At 35.2% G+C, this 21,093-nt stretch overlaps 1 protein-coding gene across 5 annotated transcripts; it reads right to left on the bottom strand.

Moving 5' to 3' along the window:
* Nucleotides 1-217: 217 nt before the first annotated feature.
* Nucleotides 218-20,638, bottom strand: LOC134743076 (putative histone-lysine N-methyltransferase 1). 5 transcript variants are annotated; one of them, XM_063676369.1, is made up of 23 exons: nucleotides 20,485-20,638; nucleotides 19,928-20,059; nucleotides 18,678-18,866; nucleotides 18,301-18,384; nucleotides 17,563-17,667; nucleotides 13,375-16,596; nucleotides 12,941-13,042; nucleotides 11,579-11,668; nucleotides 10,348-10,452; nucleotides 9,950-10,054; nucleotides 9,579-9,683; nucleotides 8,998-9,105; nucleotides 8,379-8,462; nucleotides 7,925-8,014; nucleotides 7,457-7,504; nucleotides 6,630-6,704; nucleotides 5,646-5,729; nucleotides 4,864-4,947; nucleotides 4,170-4,262; nucleotides 3,034-3,129; nucleotides 2,136-2,216; nucleotides 1,536-1,612; nucleotides 218-1,447 (listed from the first exon to the last, which is right to left on the bottom strand). In XM_063676369.1, exons 1-23 carry the CDS (start codon nucleotides 20,507-20,509, stop codon nucleotides 998-1,000), a joined length of 5,634 nt encoding a protein of 1,877 aa, XP_063532439.1. In that variant the 5' UTR covers nucleotides 20,510-20,638; the 3' UTR covers nucleotides 218-997. The 5 variants fall into 5 exon arrangements, with proteins under 5 accessions (XP_063532439.1, XP_063532440.1, XP_063532441.1 ...); XM_063676370.1 differs by having other exon boundaries at nucleotides 7,928-8,014; XM_063676371.1 differs by having other exon boundaries at nucleotides 9,001-9,105.
* Nucleotides 20,639-21,093: the final 455 nt, after the last annotated feature.

Genomic DNA, 21,093 nt, shown 5'->3' with positions numbered 1-21,093 from the left:
TATTAGTTTTATTTAGTAATTATTTATTATTATTTACGTATTTTATCACGTCATTATTTTCAATAATATTTTTGTTTTCAGAATACTTACGTACACTTACCAGTTTTGAGGGTCGTCCATTTTGTACAACATGGCGGTTTGTTTACACCGGCATGATAAGGCGGGAAGTACTTTAGCTACGTGTGTAAAGCTATACATAATTATAACCATGTATAAATAATTATTAAATGCCAAAGAACAATTTTATTCAAAGATACAATACAACAATTAAAACTTAAAATATACAAGTCTAAGAGTAAGAGCACATGGGCAATACCATTTTAGTTGCTCTCTCACGCCACCTGCCGAGCACCATAGTTAACTTTATCCTGATGGCGGGAGATTTAAAGTGGTATTGTCATTAATTTTGCATTACGATGGCATACGTCATAAAATATAAATCAATAATCAAAAATTCAAATATTAAATAACATAAAAAGTCAAATAACAAAATGAACAATCTTCAAACTTATAACAGATACTGATAATTAATTAAGTCGGAACAAGTGAACAACGGTTAGAGAAAATGATAATTATTCTTATAAAATAAATAGGTATAAATTTCATTCACTTCAGTTTACAAAAGAATTGGAATGTTGGTACTTATGACACATGATACAATGACAAAAATAAGAATAAATTTGTTGTCAACAATGGATACGAATGGATAATGAGCAGGCATCGTAAACTGCGAGCGAAATCCATTGAAATGACGTATGACAACCAGTTACAACCCTAGTACTTCAATGGATTTCGCTCGCAGTTTACGATGCCTGATAATGAGATATGGGCCAGAATGCTATTGACTGACATAATTTCTTAAAATCAATTATTTTGTTTCTTAGATAGGTATATTAAATAATAACATGCGACTTTTGCAGATACCGCGACGCCAGCGTTCGCTGCATGTCTGCCATGAGACATGACCATTGCTGCATCGTGTGTTGGCACTTTGTCATTAAAATTTAGACATTTTATGATGCATTTGCTTTTTGTACCGGTCATAAGTTCCTAATCTTTTAATATTATTCTTTTGCAAATAGGTTTCTTTGGAAAAAACGAGCGGTTCTGCTTCAAATCTCGTAGTTTGTGACAGCTTGTTAATCTTGAAATTTGTTGTATATCCACTGTCTGATATTGAAGCAGTGGGTATAAATGGTAACACTTTGGGTTTGTTGATGCGTTGTTTTTGTTTTTTAGTTACTGGGGACTTTTCATCAAGGTAAATGCTCTCTTCCAAGTAGTTTGAAGGTTTGACTCTCCTTTGCCTGGCATTTTCAACAATGAAATTTGATGTGGCTATAACTTTTGGCGGCTCGATCTTTCTGGGCTTGTCATCTAGTTGCTGAAGAATGTTATCCGGAAGACGCGGTACGTGCACTTCTTGGAACGAACTGTCCTTTTTAACCTGAAAAAGTTATATATGCTAGAATCAATATTTTCGTTTATGAAACAGTGTAATAAGTAATATTCTTCTGATTAAAACATAGTTCTACCTTCGTCTGCTTGTTATCGCCGTCGTCATCTCTATGTTTTCGCTTTTTGTTTTTCTTAACTTGTGTTTCGGTCGTTTCTGTAAAGGAACAATATTTTTGATAATATATATACATATTGATGCTGAAAATCATGGCCAAATGATACCAAGATGCAAATCGACAAGCGAATACCACTTTAGCCGTCTAATGGCAGTTACAATATATTGCACTACTTTATGCGTGTTATAACTTTTAAAATTGTGCTAAAGAGCGCGGTTGTTTTATGCGATAAACGCAGCGCTGAATGCATGGGTTAACGGAATGCATGAAGAATTACAATGCGCTTATGCGCAATGGGTTTACCGCGTAAACGCAGCGGTAAGCGCGTTGATCGCATAAAACAACTGCGCGCTTAAAAATTAATTAATCTTGGAACAAGTAATCCGTTTTTTAATAAGTTAGAAATCAAAGCCAAGCTTCATATAAATTTTACTACCCTGGAATATACAGTTTCACGAAATTGAAATACCTTTTTTCCATATAAAATAACATTACAATGACAGTTGACAAACCAACAACTACATATGCTTTTGTAGTCGAAACAATAAATAGTCAAATTACCTGATGTAGATGCAGTGTCTATAAAATCAACATCACGATTTTTCTTTTTCTTTTTCTTTGCATTTTTAGATTCACTGAAGCCTAAAACACAAAAATAATAGTGGTGGTAAATCTAAAGCGAGGTTTAGACTAGCAAGAACTTGTATGCAATTTACGTTACATTGCTGACTACTATAAGGTAAACTGCATTCAACATGTTTATCAGATACCGCAATGTAATGAAAATTGCATGCAAGTTCTTGCTAGTCTAAACCTCGCTTAATTTTAAATAAAAGTTCATGTACTCGTATCAAAACTGCAGATCCACTCTCTGGGAGCGGAATAAATATGTTCATACTGAATCCCACCATGCAGACAGAGCTGCCGGGCACTATTAGTTAAATAAATAACAAAAACCGGACAAGTGCGAGTCGGACTCGCCCACCGAGGGCTCCGTACTTTTTAGTATTTGTTGTTATAGCGGCAACAAAAATACATCATCTGTGAAAATTTCAAATGTCTATCACGGTTGATGAGATACAGCAAACACCCTGTTGACAGACACGGACAGACAGACGGACAGAGGAGTCTTAGTAATAGGTTCCCGTTTTTACCCTTAGGGTATGGATCCCTAAAAACGTACGACTAGTGAGAATAAACCTTCCTTCTACTCATAATAAAATAAAATAAACTACTAGTGATAATGCTATGTTATGTTATGTGTTAAGTGCCTAGTGAAAGAACTATAAGCAATGATTACGCTTAACATGATAAAAATGATTTTTTTATGTACATATTAATTTCAATCTAAAAGTCCAATAAGTACCTAATGGGTCCTCCTATAACCCCCTAAACCACCTAGCGGACACCACTTTCACACATACGGCCAATATCTCGTGAGTGATAAGACGTTTATTACCTGATGTGTTGTTATCTTCTCTATGCGAGATTTTACGTTTTTTATTACTGCCGACCAATTCATTATGCTTTCCACTTTCCACGCTCTCTTGGACATCTGCAAAGGAAAAGTCATGTATGATTCGCGATATTTACGATTATGTGTCTGCCGTTGTAGTATTAGTAAAATAGTTTTATAGTTTAACACTTTATTGCACAGAACAAGTACATAACCACACATAACACAGAGATAATACAATAAATGTGTACAAAGGCGAACTTTTCCCTTTAAGAGATTTCTTCCGGCGTTGTATGTTAGGTATTTTTTTTTGTCTTATATCGATACTAAGTACAAAACCAAAGCAATTTCATAGCATTTTTAGTTACCAATGGTTTATGCCAGGGGTCACCAATTAGTTTCTTCAGGGGTCCGGTTCTTAGAATAAAATGACCATCCGCGGTCCGTTTCTCATTGAGGTTATTAAATAAGCAAAAAAATAAAAAACGTCGGCGGCGGTCCGGATGCGGACCGCGGTCCACCATTTGGTGACCCCTGGTTTATGCCATTAACTAAACTCCTATTCTAAATGTTAAAAGACAAAACGTGACGTACTCAATCAAAAGTTACCACTTTGTTGCTGACCATAAAGACGAAATTTGCTAGTATCATATACGAATAACCAACCTGTCAGAGCGTCCTTATTGGCAAGCGACAACGTGGTACCTTTTGATTGACATTGAGAACGTCACAAATGATTTAGTTTTGGTTAGACTAGCTTCTGGAGACCATTTCTAATACGATAATTGGCCGAGCGAGCGCGGAACAAAAAAAAAGTTGTTGGGCAAAAAAGCTTTCGTATGTCCCGGTAGTTTCCTACAAGTTGCATTTTTCAACAGATTGCCGTAAAAAGGTGTGAGCAGGTTCAATAATTATACATATTATGTAATTTTTGTAATTTTTCGGAAGTGTTTTAAATCGACATGAGTTGATGTTGATGCGTTTTACCTCTTCGCACGTGTATCGTACAACGTTTTACAGTACATATGGTTCTTTAGATTTTCCACATAGGCACGTAAAGTGCTAATTACCGCACTAGTGGGATAAAGTAGCACCATACATATATGGACTGTAAAAATATTTTCCAAGTTGTACTTTACCTCCAGATTCTTGAGAGTTTTCCGTATTAGAAGACTTCCTCTTACGTTTCTTAGAGTTAGAAGCAATAATGTTCTCAGCATCAATGTTTTCACCTAAAATCAGAGATAACAGTATAGAACGTATAAGAGATTGTTTTCTTTACAACAGTTTATTCATGAACTGGCCCAATTCATTACGTGATTAACTAAATATGTGCCATTTTCAACCAAAAGGGGTTTTTATTGTCGGTTGTCAATAAGGCGCTATTTCAATAAATCTTTAAATTGAAATCAACCTTATCCACAACCGACAATGTGGTACCTTTTTAGTCAAAAACGTTACATATGTTAATTATGTAGTGGCATTCTGAGTAAAGCCGCTTCCTCACTTGTTGACGTGGTCTGTACGATATTTCTGTTTTCTGGCATTGACGCAATGGTTGTACTTGAGCTAATAGTGTAGAAATATTGTACCAAATAGTCTAAATACGCACCGTCAAGTTGGGAGTGGCTTACAGTAGCCGGACCACGCTAAGTTTTCATGCCAAGTGCTACGTCGAGTATGGAGCTTTTAGGGATATGTATGCATTTTTACTGCCAATTATGTGATCATAGCGTGGTCAGAGTCTAATACCCTTTAAAATTGTGGGTTTTAACTTGGATTAATAGTTAATACACAAAAGTTATTTGAAACAAAGTAAAAATATTAAAATACCCGAATAATTAGAAGCAGCCGATGATTTCTTCTTCTTCTTTTTATGTTTTTTCTTGGAACCTTCTGCTGATTCACAAACACTTTCTGTAAAAAATAAGGTTTTAAGTAGTTGTGTATACCACATAATCTCTCTCGAGTAAGTATTTATTGTCGTAGGTAAAGGAGTTGTTTAACATCAAACTCTGGTAAATCCATATGTCAGATTATGCTATTTTTGTATTCAGAAAAGGTAATAGGGTAGATTTTTTTTACGTAATTACAACAACAATATTTAAGTAATTACAACAACAATATCTAATTAATTTACAAAGTATCGTTAAACCCGTAGGGTTTGTCTCGATACTAAGATATTTGCTGAGAGGCTTGAATGGATTTACCCGAGTTTGAAGTTAAGCGACACATATTCTAATACGAAAATATTGATCATGATCACATTTGCAAATTTTTATTAAAAATTAAGGTATTCTTGGTAGGGTTTTTATACCTTTTTTGGACTTAGATGTCAGGTAACATTGCAACAGCTTCATCTTAAGCGAGGTTTAGACTAGCAAGAACTTGGACGCAATTTACGTTACATTGCCGACTACTGAGGTAAACTGCATTAAAAATGTTTATCAGATACCGCAATGTAATGAAAATTGCATGCAAGTTCTTGCTAGTCTAAACCTCGCATTACTCTATAACTCTCAATATAGGTGCCAGTACTGACAATTCAGTCAGGCCAAGGGGCCTATTGTGAACGAAAACGCCTAATGTAATGTACTAGTAGATAGATTAGTTACCTATATTTTGCAAATCCATTTCGGACGCTTTTTCACTTCGATATGGGGCTTCGTCCGGGGCTCCATCTGAATCGTCGTCACGAACTGTAATGTAATTGAAGAAATTAAATTATTAAAATGATTAACCCTTTAGAATCCATTTATATATCCTTGTATATCGTATTTATATGTAATAACTAATGGCTTATTATTTTCGCGGCGACAGAAAAATTAAAGAGCAGCAAACTATTTGCAACTAAAATAATAACTTGTCAGCGATTAAATATTTTGGCAATCATTTATATTAAATGAGCTTTAAACTAAGGATATTTTAAAATTCAAATAATGGCAGCTACTTTAAGGTAGCAGAAATAATAAACAAGATTACTGAAATCATAGGCGAGGTACTATAAATAAAAATGAACAATCCTAATTGGGCCAGAGTGGAATTGTTTGGTAAATAAGTTTTGTAACTGGCTACAAAATGGGAATCCAAAATTACATTAAATCAATAGGTAGGTAGGTTAGGTTCGTTAGGTAGCTTCAAATGCCCGAAGGGCAAACCGCCCAGAAATAGGAGCCCCGCGAAGCGGTGCTCCGTCTAGTTACGTTGTGAAGTAATTTTTTTTTAAATAAATAGTCCGACGAACTTCAGCTAACTGCGGGGCTCCTATTTCTGGGCGGTTTGCTCTTCGGGCATTTAAAGCTACCTAACCTTGATTTATTTTATATGCAATCTCTATTGAACAATTAGAGTAGGTTATTTTCAACTTTTTTTCCGCTGTCATGTTTCCGCTTAATTAGTTAATTCAGTCTAGTCTATAACTAATGAGTCCCATAACCCCCAAGCGGACACCACTTTCACGCATACAGCCAATATCTCGACGTTTATTACCTGATGTGTTGTTATCTTTTGTTATTATGATTTATTATTAGACGTATATTTGTATATACTTATAAATATTTTTTTAGACATATGGTGTTTAAATCTTTATAGGTATTTACCTAAAGCTTCTAATTTTTGTTTCTTTTTCTTCTTTTCGCTCTTTGGTGGTAGACTTGATTCTGCAATTGTATTTTCTGTGAAAGTAAAGAAAACAGGTTATCAGGGGTGATGCGTCGCACATATCGGTTAAATAAACCAGACCCATTTTAGCATGCATTAAAGAAAAACTTAAAAACTTGTAAAATAAGGTGCTGAATGGTCTGAAGGCAAGCCGGTGGGAATTGAATTGTACTGTCCGCGCGCCAATTCCGTGCACGGATGAGGAATGTTAGAAATATAATAATAATATGTTATGAGTAAGCTATTGATATGCTCAGAATTATAAATTATGAATGTTGGGCGTCATGACAGAGTGATGTCAGTCATTTTGACGTACGGGCGCGGCGCACCCCCCCCCCCCCCCTCTCCCCCACCTCCTCGACCTCCGAATGCGGGGAATTGGCGCGCGGACAGTATAGACATACCTACATAGATACTCTATAGATATTCATTCAAATTTGCACTACCTACGCTTGGATTTTGGAGTGACAAATTGTATTCTATTCTACTTATTACAAAAAAAATATATATAACAAAACCTATATAAATTACTAAAGAAAAAAATAATGCTACTGAAATATGGGATCAAAATACTTTCACTACCATTTTGTTCAGTTTCATATCGATCTATATTTAACTTGTTTTTTTTTCTTTTTCTTTTTAGTTTTGTACACAACATTTAATGGCGGATCGTCAAGCACGGCACATTCATCTATAATCAAATTAACCGGTTTAAAAATGTGTTTAATTTAAATTTAACATGAAATTAACTATCAAAAGCACCCACCTTTATTATCCAGCAAGGTCCCAGTCGTATCTATGAAAAAGAGGTCACCTGAAAAAGAAATAGTAATAAGTATGAATAGCGTAAGTGTATACAATATGGGTATTAACATGAACTAAACGATTTTGAATTTGATCATCAGTCACATGCCGGTTTAGCTTGCTACAATATGTAGTTTCATATGTAAAATTTTCGAGAGAAACATTTGTTGCTGATGCTTTAATATCTTGCGCGTTGAAGCGCTCAAAATTATAAGGGTGGTATTTCTTTTTGCATACTATTATGCTAAGGAGTTTACCCTTTGACCGCCAAAGACGTGAACTGACGCGCACGGTTACAGTGTAATATAATAGACCTTTATGCATACCAATAAGGTTTACGATAGCGCGTTATATTTAATAGCCGTGGCATTAAGGGTTAAGGAAGTCACTACTGAGAAAGATAAAATATAAGATTAAGAGTTAATACACTTACTTTCAGGTTCTGCAGCTAAGAAACACTTGCGTTTCTTCTTCTTCTTTGTTTTTTCATTAGGTTCTGTGTCTACAGCATCAGGAACTTCTAGAAAAGAAAATATACAACTTATATTATAGTCTGTACTCTGTAAGTGTTTCAAAATGACAGGGTTTGGCAAAAATTGTTTTCGACACTCAAATAGGTCATAATTGTCATAAAAGACGTGCATTAATAATTTTATCACAAACTTTTCCATCACACTTGTGATGAAATTAATTGGTATACACATTTTAATGCCAAAATAAATGTTAATTAGAATAGAGCCGAGTTGACCTCCTAAAATATTTAATTTATAAAATATTATCGGTTTGCAAAGTGAATTCAATCATATAGACTTTAATAATTGTACCATTGTAATGAATGATTATCATACTAAGACAAAATAATTTAATATGAGTTCTATATTTACCTTCATTTTCCTCTACAGCTGGCTCTGATATATAATGTTTCTTTTTCTTCTTTCCACTCTTATTTTTAGAGATGTTGAAAGTATCTAAAAAGCAAAATTATTAAAATTAATATTTAGAGAGACGAGGCAACCAAGCGTGCTAGAGCAACTACCTATATACAAACAATCAATGAGACATACTTTAATCGACTTTGAGTGTAGTAGGCTTATTCATAGAAATGTTAAATTTTTTAGAAACGTTCATAGTATCTGGAAATAAAAAACCGGACAAGTGCGAGTCGGACTCACCCACTGAGGGTTCCGTACTTTTTTTTGTATTTGTTGTTATAGCGGCAATACATTATCTGTGAAAATTTCAACTGTAGCTATCACGGTTCATGAGATACAGCGTGCTGACAGACAGACGGACAGTGGAGTCTTAGTAATAGGGTCCCGTTTTTACCCTTTGGGTACGGAACCCTAAAAAAGTACAATTCTTAACAATAATTAAGTTAACATATTTGTAGACGGACAAGGCTCTAATAGACTTGGTACACTTGGTACCAACTACAGAAACATACAAATATATATGTTCTCATTGATTTTTAGTTTACTCTAGGAAAGTTGACTTTATAATAACTACCTCGAGTGTCCTCTTCATCAGGCTCTGACACAGAATGTTTCTTTTTCTTCTTCTTTCCACTTTCATTCATAGAATTGTTAACAGTTTTAGAGATGTTCAACGTATCTAAAAAAAAAAAAAAATCCTAACAATGATGAACCAACATTAGGATCTTTTCTCTTAAAAGTGAAAATATTTGGGGGATCAATGACAGAAATTTCCAAACAAAAATACTATAGTTAGACCAAGATAAGTCTGCAACGATTTTTACAGCACAGACTGTGCAAATGTTGTTTATACGTAATAATTACATAGAAGTTTGACGTCACTACATAGTATAAAACAAAGTCGCTTTCCACTGTCTGTCTGTCCCTATGTACGCTTAGATCTTTAAAACTACGGAACGGATTTTGATGCGGTTTTCACTTATCAATAGTGTAATTCTTGAGGAAGGTTTTAGTGTATAATTTGTAAAGGTTTTGTGTAACCCGTGCGAAGCCTGGCGGGTCGCTAGTTTAAAATAACACTTGCAGTCCGGACTGCCAAATTCGCTGCAGACTTATCTTGGTCTAACTCTAGTCGACTTTATAATAATATACCTTGAGTTTCCTCTTCAGCGGGCTCTGACACAGAATGTTTCTTTTTCTTCTTTATTCCACTTTCATTCAAAGAAATGTTTACATTTTTAGAGATGTTCAAAGTATCTGAAACAAAAAAAAACCTAACAATAATGAACCAACATGACATTGCCATGTAGAAATAGAGAGAAAATACTCTTTTAAAGAGAATTGTGATGACGGAAATTTCCATACAAAGATACTATGAGTCGCTTAACTTCAAACTCAGGTAAATCCACGTGTCAGATTATGCGGTTTAAGTATTAAGAAAAGGTAATACGGTAGATATTTGATTAAGAGGGTTGAATGGATTTACCCGAGATATTGATTGAAGTCGACTTTATAACACTTACCATGAGTTTCCTCTTCAGCGGGCTCTGACACAGAATGTTTCTTTTTCTTCTTTTTTCCACTCTCATTTATAGAAATGGTAACATTTTTAGAGATATTCAAAGTATCTGAAAAATAATAACAATGATAATTGTATAAAGTTTATAGAGAACAACTACATAAACATACAAATACACCTGAATTCATTGTTTTTAGGTAACTTTAAATGTTTGTTTTAAATGTTTTATTCGTGATAAACTTAAAACTAAAACTACATACAAAAGTAAGACTAAAACTATAGGAATTTATAAAATAGGTAGGAGTTGAAGTTTACCACGAAAATGGTCTCGCCTCAGCATAATGCTGACCCAAAAGTCAGCGCTGATCTTCCGACTTTACAATATCAATAAATTAAAAGTACCTTTAGGCTCCTCTTCAGCGGGCTCTGATATAGAATGTTTCTTTTTCTTCTTTATTCCGATTTCATTCATAGAAACATTAACATCTTTAGAGATATTCAAAGTATCTGAAAAATAAAAACAATGATGATTTTATAAAGTTGTATACTACTTTTCACTTCGATTGTGAGTAAAATATACAAAAATATCCAATATTGTAGGTTATTTTACGGAATTTATTCAAGACTAAAGAAAATTGTACTCGGTTATGTCGGGGGCGCGCCGGCAGGGCTGGCAGTTTGTATGGCACATTTTAGAGTTTATTGCTAAGTCAATAAGGGTCGTAATAGATACATTATACTTTATGCTCTAGAACATAATAAACAACTTTTTCTACTCGTCGAGTATAATCTGTGTATTACAACTTCATATGCAACACTACAACCTTACTCTTTTCAACGTTGGATAGTCTATGGAAATCCGACTCAAGCATAAGAATTTTATCGATACGGTTTATTCAAGTATAAAAATTTTGAAAATAGAACTTCATACATTTCGATAAAATATTTCTTGGAGACTCGATTCAATGCAAATTAGCCTACTTAAACACGCTGCGTCGCATCTGTTTTGTGATTGGTTGGCCAACAAAAACATTTTATTTTATGTTGGAGTAGAAACAATTGCTTCATAAGTCAGAAACGCGCATGTGACACCCTTCATATATCAACATTCATACCCTACGAAAACCGCTTAGCGTTGCTTGTTAGTCTCCATAGGCTACGGTGGCCAAAATCGAGAAAAAAACTGTCTTAAAATTGAATTTAGCAAGGAGCAGGTACCAGGGCCTCATGAGTTACGAGGAGGCATCGTTGACCAACCCGCCCGGGGCGCGTACGAGTATGAAGGTATCGCGGGCTGCGGCAGCGCGCGCATAGCTGTATACTTTTGGTTTGTTTCTACTAGTTAAAAGTATAATTTTTTTTTCTCGTAGAAAAAGTATTGTATACAATAGTGATATAATCAAGCTTTTCAATTTCGTACCTTAACTTAAGCAACTCAGCAAGCTTCGTTGCTTAAACACGGTAATCGACTGAAAAGCTCTTTATTATATCACGATTGTATAAAATGTCGTCTACGCACAACTTAAAGTCGAACTTTACGAGCATGAGAATTGAAACCATACAAAGACACCTGTTTTCATTGTTTTGAGGTAACAGGTAAGGAATATTTATAATATTCATAAATTAAAAGTACCTTTAGGCTCTGATATAGAATGTTTCTTTTTCTTCTTTTTGCCACTTTCGTTCATAGATATGTTAACATTTTTGGAAACATTGAATATATCTGTAAAATAAAGCAAAGTACATTATAGCTTAGAGCTATATAATTTAACAACAACACTAAAAATCCATTATGTTGGACTAAATAAAGCGAAAATGATTAAGGTGCATTGGGGTAACTTCAATGAAATGAAATGAAAATGGCAAATAAAATGGTTTCAAAACTACTCCGCTTTGGAAGTTACCTATGCACTGGCACCTTAGAATGGTATTACATCTATCCAATTTCTTTGTTCAATGTGTATTGCGTCTCACATTTTGCTTAATGAGAGAGTGAAACGCAATGCACATTGGACCAAAAAATTGGTCAGGTGGAATAGCAACCTAAAAAACACAACTGTGAATAATAAATCCTTTATAAAAAACCGGCCAGTTGCGAGTCGGACTCGCGCACCAAGGGTTCCGTACCATTACGCAAAAAAAACCACGTTTATTGTATGGGAGCCCCAATTAATATTAATTTTATTCTGCTTTTAGTATTGGTCGTTATAGTGGCAACAGAAATACATCATTTGTGAAAATTTCAACTGTCTAGCTATCACGGTTCATGAGATACAGCCTGGTGACAGACGGACAGACAGACAGAAGGACGGACAGTAGAGTCTTAGTAATAGGGTCGCGTTTTTACCCTTTGGGTACGGAACCCTAAAAAACGAAACTAAATAAACGGAACTAAATAAATAAATGTTCTGTTGCCAGAGCACCTATCGTAATCGTAAACCATAGAGTAACTTATACATACTGTGTCTTAAACTGTTTTTTGACAAGTTTTCAGAGATAATTAAATATGATATTGATGCATCAAGGCGGCTTGATTACAAAGGGCCTACCGGGAAATGCGAAATTTAGTTATCTGCCTCTTTATCGCTCGAATATGCAAGAGTGATAGAGGTTAGTTAGACAACAGCCGGGTCCACACAGAGCGAGCATACGCGCGAGGAAATTTCCTCGCGCACAAAATGGCCAGTATAGACGTGCCTCAGCCGAAGCGGCGAGCGCGAGGGCGCAACATGGGTGCCTCGGCCAAGGCACGTCGACACTGGCCGTTTTGTGCGCGAGGAACTTGCCTCGCGCGTATGCTCGCTCTGTGTGGACCCCCGGCTAACGAAATTTCGATTTTATTTTGGAGTTTATTTACGCAGAGTTTCGCGTAATATTATTCCATATATACCTCTTCGAAATAACTCGCAATAAGAAGACTCAGTACTCGCTGTGCTCGAGCATCCACTAAGATCTTTTTAGCATATCGATAAAAGCAACCACGAATAATACAAACCTTGCTCTTCAACTGCTTCTGCTAGTCCCACCGAACATTTTCTATTCTTGTTATTTTCACTACTTTCGTTTAGAGTAGTAACTTGCTGGGATGCGTTCATTTCTGCAAAAAAAAGGCATGAACATATATTCTAACAAAATAGCAATATTGTGCATCATATTAAATAATCTTTTAGAATAAATAATGTTTATCTATTTCATGGAACGCTCGTAACATTTTACATTAACATCTAGATTATCCAGAAACATAAAAAGGAATTTATTACGAATCTTGTTTGATAAAAGGTAAATTCGGGTTCCTGTGTAATAAAACAAGCTTGCAGGAGTTTCAAAAAAGTCGCAAGTTAAAAATGTCATTTAAAAATTTATTAAAAACCGTTATGGGTATTACAAACTAATAACAAACTATTTACTCGGAAAAAATGCCAAACTTACCAATACTTTCCCGAATATTTGTTTTTCCTGGCGATTTTTTAAGTGAGACAAACATACTGTCGTCATCTGCTTTGTTTTGTTGCGACTTCTGATCTTCGTCACTGCCACAATTATCTTCAGAAAATAGTAACTGTAGGTCAATTGAATCAGAAGAGTCTTCATTATCTGATTCCTGTTTTTCTTTTGAAACTTTAACTATTTTTGAATCTGAGACATCTCCCTTGGTACCCTTGTCTTTTATTGATTTTTTAGTATGGGTTAAGTTTAATTGATCGATTATTGGCTCAACTTGATTTCTTTTAGTTGTATTGCCACTGTTCAAAGAAACATTGTTTTTGTTGAATTTTGTTTTGTTGTCTTTGTTTAGTTCATTGAGTACAGAGTCATAATTCTGCAAGATCTCTTCATTTTCACTACTATCCGAAGTATCTTCACTCGCCATCGTAGCTTGTAAGGGGTCTGTACCAGTTTGGTTCATAATAGAATTGCCTTCTGTTATTTGTACATTTTCGATTTCTTCCCGGTCAGTAAACTGAACAACAGAGATGTTCATATCTTTTTGTGGTGTCTTAGGCTCTTGTTTAACAAGCGCTTGCAAAGGATCCGCATTGTCTATGGTGCTGTCATTGCAGACTGTTATTTCCCTTTCATCAGTAGCAGAGTCATGCATAGACTGGTTCTTTTTGAGCGATATATTGGTAGCAACTTTACTTTCATTGCTATTAAGGGCAGAGTCTTGCTTAGACTTATTCTTATTGCTTTTGGTCAAAGACACATTGGTATCTTCCAGTTTGGCACTTTCGTTGAGAGTAGAATCCAAACGCATGCGATTGGATTTCTTAGGGTTAACAACTACTTCTTCATCAGATGTCAATAAAGACGAGTCTATTCTCATTCGATTTTTCTTGGTTTTAGGAGTCGGCGATTTTCGATCCGAAGAGTTTAGTTTGTGGCGTGATTCAAACATTTCTCTAGATGCATTCTTTTGTTCTTTTAATTTACGTTCATTAAACTTCTTCTTGCTTTTCTTGCTCATTGTCAGTTCTTTATCACTCATTGAAAGGTCATCTCCAGAGCCAGAAAGCAACTCATTATCATCTTCATCTGAACTTACTACAAACGAATCTTTCTCATAATTAGTGTCATTAGACATATCGTCATCGGAGGTTAGAGTTTCACCTCGTTGTACAATTTCATTCTCCTCTTCATATCTTCTGTCCTCTTCATCTTGACTGTCCCCTGATTCGTAGTCATCACATGCTTCTTCGGCTTCATCGTCAATATGTTTGTTCCTTTCAACTGAAAGTTCATAAGATTCATCATTTTCACTGTCCTCTTCTGACGAATCAGTTTCATTAATCGATTTGGAAAAGTTAGTTTTAATTTTCTTTGTGCCTTCTTGCTTTTGTTCTTCTGTTTTTGTTTTGATGCCGAGCTGGTGTGTAGTAATAGGAGTACTAGTCTGCATTGTCAGTTTTGGAATAGCGTTTTGCTTTGGTGTTCCTTTCACATCATTCAAAGAAAGATTACCTTTAGATATTTTTTTATTCTTATTACTGTTTTCATTAATGTCTGATTTCGATAACAATTCATTTGTTGATAGTTTAGGTGACTTGACGTTATCCGAGGTAGAAGATACGTCTTTTAATTGGGATAATATCAAAGTGCTTTTATTGTTAGTATTACTTTTAGATAAATCTGGAGTGTCTGCAGTACTGTTTGAAATTGATGACGTTCTTTTATCAATTTTGGTTTTATCTGGAGTATCAGTCTCGGAGCTTGAAATGGAAGATTTTCTCTTGTCAGTTTTAACTGGATGTGAAGAAGTGTCTGCAATAGACTCTGTAACTGAAGATTTTCTCCTATCATTTTTCGAGAGATCTGGAGTGTTTCCACCAGAACTGGATATTGATGTTTTTCTCTTGTTATCTTTCGGTACCTCTGGAGTGTTCACACCAGAGTTTGAAATTGATGATTTTCTCTTATCATTTTTCGACAAATCTGGAGTGTTTGTAGCAGAGTTTGAAATTGATGGTTTTCTTTTGGAGCTATTAGTTTCTTCTAAAATACTATGTTTTGATAAGTTGAACGATTTATTAGACGATTTCTGTAAAATTTCTTCATGAATAGTTTCATCAATATCCATTGGCTCACAACTGTCGTTAACATCATCACAAATTATTTTCGGGATACTTATCTCAGCGCTAGAAACATTTTCTATACCAACTTGATTTGATAGAATAATATTATCATTTCCATTAATTTCATTAGCTGTAGTTTTTTCTTGGAAATCGTGTTTTACTTCAGGGACACATTGATCTTCACTATCTATATGTTCAATTTTATTAGTAGGGGCGCCAGCGCTGTTTGAGTCTGAATCTTCGAAATATACTGTGGCCTGCACATTGCCCGGCTTGCTTTCAAATAGCTTTGCCATATCATCAATATTGTCAGATTTCTCACTGGCAATATCTTTAGTACTATGAATGTCTTCTTTCGGTGCCAGCACTTGCAACATGTTACTATCTTCAGAGGGTTTTGAGGTATCTTCAATGTTATTGTCACTATTCTTTTTCTTCCTTTTTGAAGATGTGTCTAAAAATGAGTGTGAAGTATTTTTATCAGTTATGGATGTATTGGATTTGTTAATCTTAGGGCTATCTGTTACATTAAATCCGGACGTATTACTACTTGATTTTCCTTTCCGTTTCTTAGAGAGTTCATTGTCACTGAAACTAATGTCTTTTTCAGAAATTGTGACTACTGGCCATGATTCTGTTCTAATCCTCTTACTCTTATCATTTGCAGCAGTATCTAAAGCTGAAGTGCTTTTGTTGTGATTTGATTTATTTATTTTTGATTCAGTCTCAATTTTTTTCAACAAGCTCATATTAGACTCAGAAAGGTCGTCATTTGATTCTTTGGATTTAACCGATTTATTTGACGGACTATCTTGGGATTCTAATTCAGCTTCCTTATTTCCAGTAGAAATGTTTAAGCTTTTATTTTCTACGGTACTTGAGTCCTGGTCCGTTTTGTATGATCCACTTCTTCTATTTCTTTTTTCTAAAAGTCGTTGACTTTTTCTTGCACTGTTGGGGGACAATTCCTCAGTATCAGCAGCAGAAGGGGGTGACTTATCTATTTTTTGGACTTCATTCTCTGGTTCCTCTTCAATTACCATTTCTGATACTGGCAGTGGTTTGATCAGGGTGCTGGTCTCTGAAAAGAAGAGTTACAATTTAAGAAGAGTTAAATCATCAGTACTAACATGAAGAAAGCAGCTTGACATTATTTAACATTTTAACAAATTCTGATGATTTTATTAGGTAATAAGAGACCGTAAGAGACTTGACTGACAGACTGACCAACGTAAATCCCTAGTAGCTAAGGTTATTAGCACTAGCACCTATCTTCATCTTTAGACATACTTTCTTTTTTTTCAATCTAGTTTTTAATTCACTAACTGGTCGCCCAAGATACAGGCTATGCCTAGTTTGGGGACCCCTGTTCATACTGTTTTAAATGTACCGCTGTATGCGCGCAACCTGGACCTCATGTATACTAAATCTGCAAATTCCCATTTTTGTGTGCAAAATAAATATATTTTTCATTTTCATTTTCATTTTTCAATTAAACAGTTTGTTTTAGTATTTTTGATCATTTTCAAGGCAGTTTATTGAAATGAAACACTAATCACTTTATAATCATTTATCAAACAGAAAATTGGTTGTGTTATGACACAGCCAATTTTGGCTGATCTGATGTTGATATTTGTATGGGAGTCAATTTTTTTTTCGGTATTAGTTCCATAGTAAAAGTTGTTCAGTATGACCTACATATTTAACCCGTAAATTATTGCAGGTGACTATAAAAACATCCTGTATTTATACTGTTTTTATTAGTATTGAACTCTAACGAAATTTTGGTGGTAACTACTGGAAAAAAATCCCACCTTTTACCAGTGGTAACTAATCATTCCCAGTAGTTACCACCAACTCGGTTTGGTGGTAACTACTAGGATTTTTTTCCCAGTATTTACCAGTGGAAAAGGTGGGAATAAGATTCCCAGTAGTTACCACTGGTAACGATTTGGTGGTAACTAGTGAGAATAACCCAAACTTTATCCATGTAAAAACATAAATAGTTTATTATCTGGTGTTGCAAGGGGCATGCCTTGACTCGCACCTTCATGGCTGCTGGTTTCCGCCGCCAACGGCAATATTACTTGATCTGGGCCCGCCACCCCGATGATGTCTGGCCAACACCGCGGTGACGGGACCGATATTGTACCTGTACAATCATTATCATAATCAGTACAAGTGATTGTCTCTGGAATCATATACTCGTATTATTCTTTCCCATATATAATTCGGACAGGATTCCGTACTTGACGACCATTTAGCGATTTTAGCGTGAGTGGGATAGGTTAGTCCAGCCAGCTCAATTCCTCAAGAAATTATATCAAATAGGCTCCTCGCACACTAAATGATTCCTTAATATACTATCCAAATATCAGTCTTGACTTTGTTTTTGTTCAAAATTGCATGGCGACAGAAAATGGAAAATTTTCCCGTAATTTTTCCAGCAGCCACCAGCACCAGTGTTATTCAACAAGGCCATGCCCTTCTCCCACCCCTATAGCCTACGATTTCACTTTGACTTATATTATCTTTACATATGACTAGCATGCTTGGATTATATGCAAATATAAACAAGCAAATATTGTTTTTTTTTGGCGTGAGCTTTTGAGGAGCTATCAACAAGAATTAGATTTTTTTAAAATATACTCACTATTTATGGGAACCTAAACAATTGCAGTGCCATCTGCATTGAGTTAACCCCATTATACAACACATAGTTTCATAAAAATGTAGCTGCATATTTTTCTTTGATTACATACTATATAAAAAATCAAATTCTCACCTAAAGCTTCAACACTGGAAGCGGAATCTTTTCTAATTCTCTTAGTCTGCCTGACGGGAGTTGCCGGGCCATCATTATCACTTCCTGAAGATTAATTTGATAATACGCAAATTAATACAGTAAAAAACTCAACACACACTCTGTTATGTAAAACTGACATATAATTGAGTACAAATTGATCTATCAACAATATAATAAAAGAAGTGAAGTGATGTAGAGTTACACATTATGGATTTTATCAATTTAGGCTTTTAGTGGCTTAGCATGGTGTTAAAAGCATAATGTGGAGTTAAAATGTGAGTTCTAACTGTCATTTGCATCTACATAAAAAAATGACAATGAAAGCAAAATGACAAGTTTAGTACAATAAAACATACCAGCTTGTGAGTTCCGCCGGGCGGCTCTTTTGGCTCTAGGAGAGTCTGTTGCTGTCACAGACAGTGTTTCTGACACAATGCTGCTGTTGGACTTGATTCTGGCGCTCCTCCTAGATGGTGTGATCGGCTTCTCTTCAGCCTCTGTGGCTAAGGACTTCCTTCTGGTCTTTCTGGGACTGCTCACTTGGGCTGAAATAATATGTGTCAGCTTTAAGCATAAAAAAATATTACTATATTTTAGTAAAACATTAATATTGCCTTCTAAATAACCTAATACAACAAACTGTTGACAGAATGACAATGATTAAAATTATTACTACTGTAAATGTTACTGTAAAATAAACATATCAAAATAAATCTAATTATCTATTACAATAGGGAATATTACGCGAAACTGCGTAGGGGGCGCCACTACCACAATCTGAGGGTCTATAGCGAAAGAAGAAAATCGAAATTTCGTTATCTAACATCTCTGTCACTCTTGCATATTCGAGCAATAAAGAGGCAGATAGCGAAGTTTCGGATTTGCGTTTCCCGGTAGGTCCTCTGTAAACAAACCGCCTTGCTTAAGGCATCAATGTCATATTTTATTATCTCTGAAAACTTGTCAAAAAACTGTTAAAGGCACAGTATGTATAAGTCACTCTATGGTTTACTAAAGGGGCTAGTGCTGCACTCTGGTGGCAGAACATTGCAGTAATACCCCCTATTATTTAAAAAAAATCAGGTAAACAGCAATTTTTCATTAGGTCATGTGTAATTAGACATTTTTTTTCTTGTCAGGTTTGGATTTAAGTAATTATTAATTCATCAAGATTGGAGCTTGGTGTCAATAACATTAAACCATTGATAATGTGTTATCAGCACTTCATTTGAATAAAACAAATTGCTTTATCTGCTGGGTTTCACAAATAATTTTTCTGTACAATAACAGCTTACTGTACAAGCTGCAGAGGTAACCGGCCACATCTGAAACCTTAAATTTGAATTTATGCAACTTTCACAATGGCACATAAATAATTATGTTTTATAAGGGCCTTGCCATTAGGCTTGGATAAGCCCTTATTCATATAATTCTTGCAAAGGATGTTCTTACAAATATTTCTACACCTTTACCTTTGTACCCTTAGACTCAACTGAACACTGAACCCTAATTCACACCATGACACAAGAAATAAGATGAAGAAAAAAAAACCAGTTAACAGCTAGTTAGTCTTCATACTTACAAGTTAACAAAGTCTATAACTTACCATTTTCTTCAATGAGTTCCAGTTGTGGTTTGGCTGCCAGCCTCCCCCCACGCTTCTTGGTTGGAGTTGAGGGTGCCGGGGACCCACCATCTTCAGATTGTTCCACAGACAGCCGCCGTCTCAGTCTTGTTACTTAAATAATTTTAATTGGTATTATATTGAAGTTTAAAGAAATCATTTAAGTATTTATATTATTTAGCAAATTTGAATCAAATCAACTAATTAAGTAGTTCTACAGTTATCCTTTCAAATCGGCAAAACTGTAAAGTTTTACTGTACAGAATTTTATTACTATTCATAGGGAATGATCAACTATTTTGTAACCATGAACAATTTTGACTATGCTTTTTGTTAGAGAACAGGCACTGACAAAGAGATGGTTAGTTATTCGAGTGTTTTCTATTCTAAACAGCTGGTGATCCTGCTAAGATGTTTATTAGTATATACTACGCAAAAGAAAAGCGTGCGTCGCCGAAATCTGTAAATGACGGATAAACCACGCATGTTCACGGTAAGTCTCAACCTGTAATGTTGCCTCATAAATCAAAAATACGTACCTTTAACGCCAACGTCTTCGTCCATGGTGTAAGTAAACACTAATTAGCTGATAAATGTAGTTAAATATCTTCTATTAAGTCGATCTCCAAACACGTGCAAACGAACCAACTGATTTCAAATCGGAATGGTGCATAGAAGAATGAAAAGAGGGGATGCAGGAAGGACGCTAAAATTATTCTAAAGCGTTATGCATTATAACCAATCAAAGAAGTGCGTGCCCATAAATGCTGCACAGTGATTGGCTAAAATGGTTTGATTATAGTTTTGACACGATAAGAGAAAACAGACAAGCTACGCGACGGCTGGCCCCAGCCACGCTCAGCTGTTTCCAGTTGTCAAATAATTGCCGAGGTTGGACCAAGATGTCGTTACTGTGCCGTATATACAAGTACACAAGTTTGTAGGTAAGCGTAGGTAGGATATTTCTACTACTAGTACACGTTTCGTTCGTATCAAAGATACAAAGATGCGTAAAATCCATAGACCTAGCATTACATAGACCAGCTATACGCGTGCGCCCGTAAGGGATAGACATAGATGACGTCATAAACGTGGGGATACCATATTGGTAAAAATTACCCCAATATTTGATATCACGTTGGGGCGAT

The sequence above is a fragment of the Cydia strobilella genome, chromosome 7 (genome assembly GCF_947568885.1).
Source record: "Cydia strobilella chromosome 7, ilCydStro3.1, whole genome shotgun sequence".
NCBI lineage: Eukaryota > Metazoa > Arthropoda > Insecta > Lepidoptera > Tortricidae > Cydia > Cydia strobilella.
Note: the sequence above shows the minus strand (reverse complement) of the source record. Positions and strands in the feature narration are given on the sequence as shown.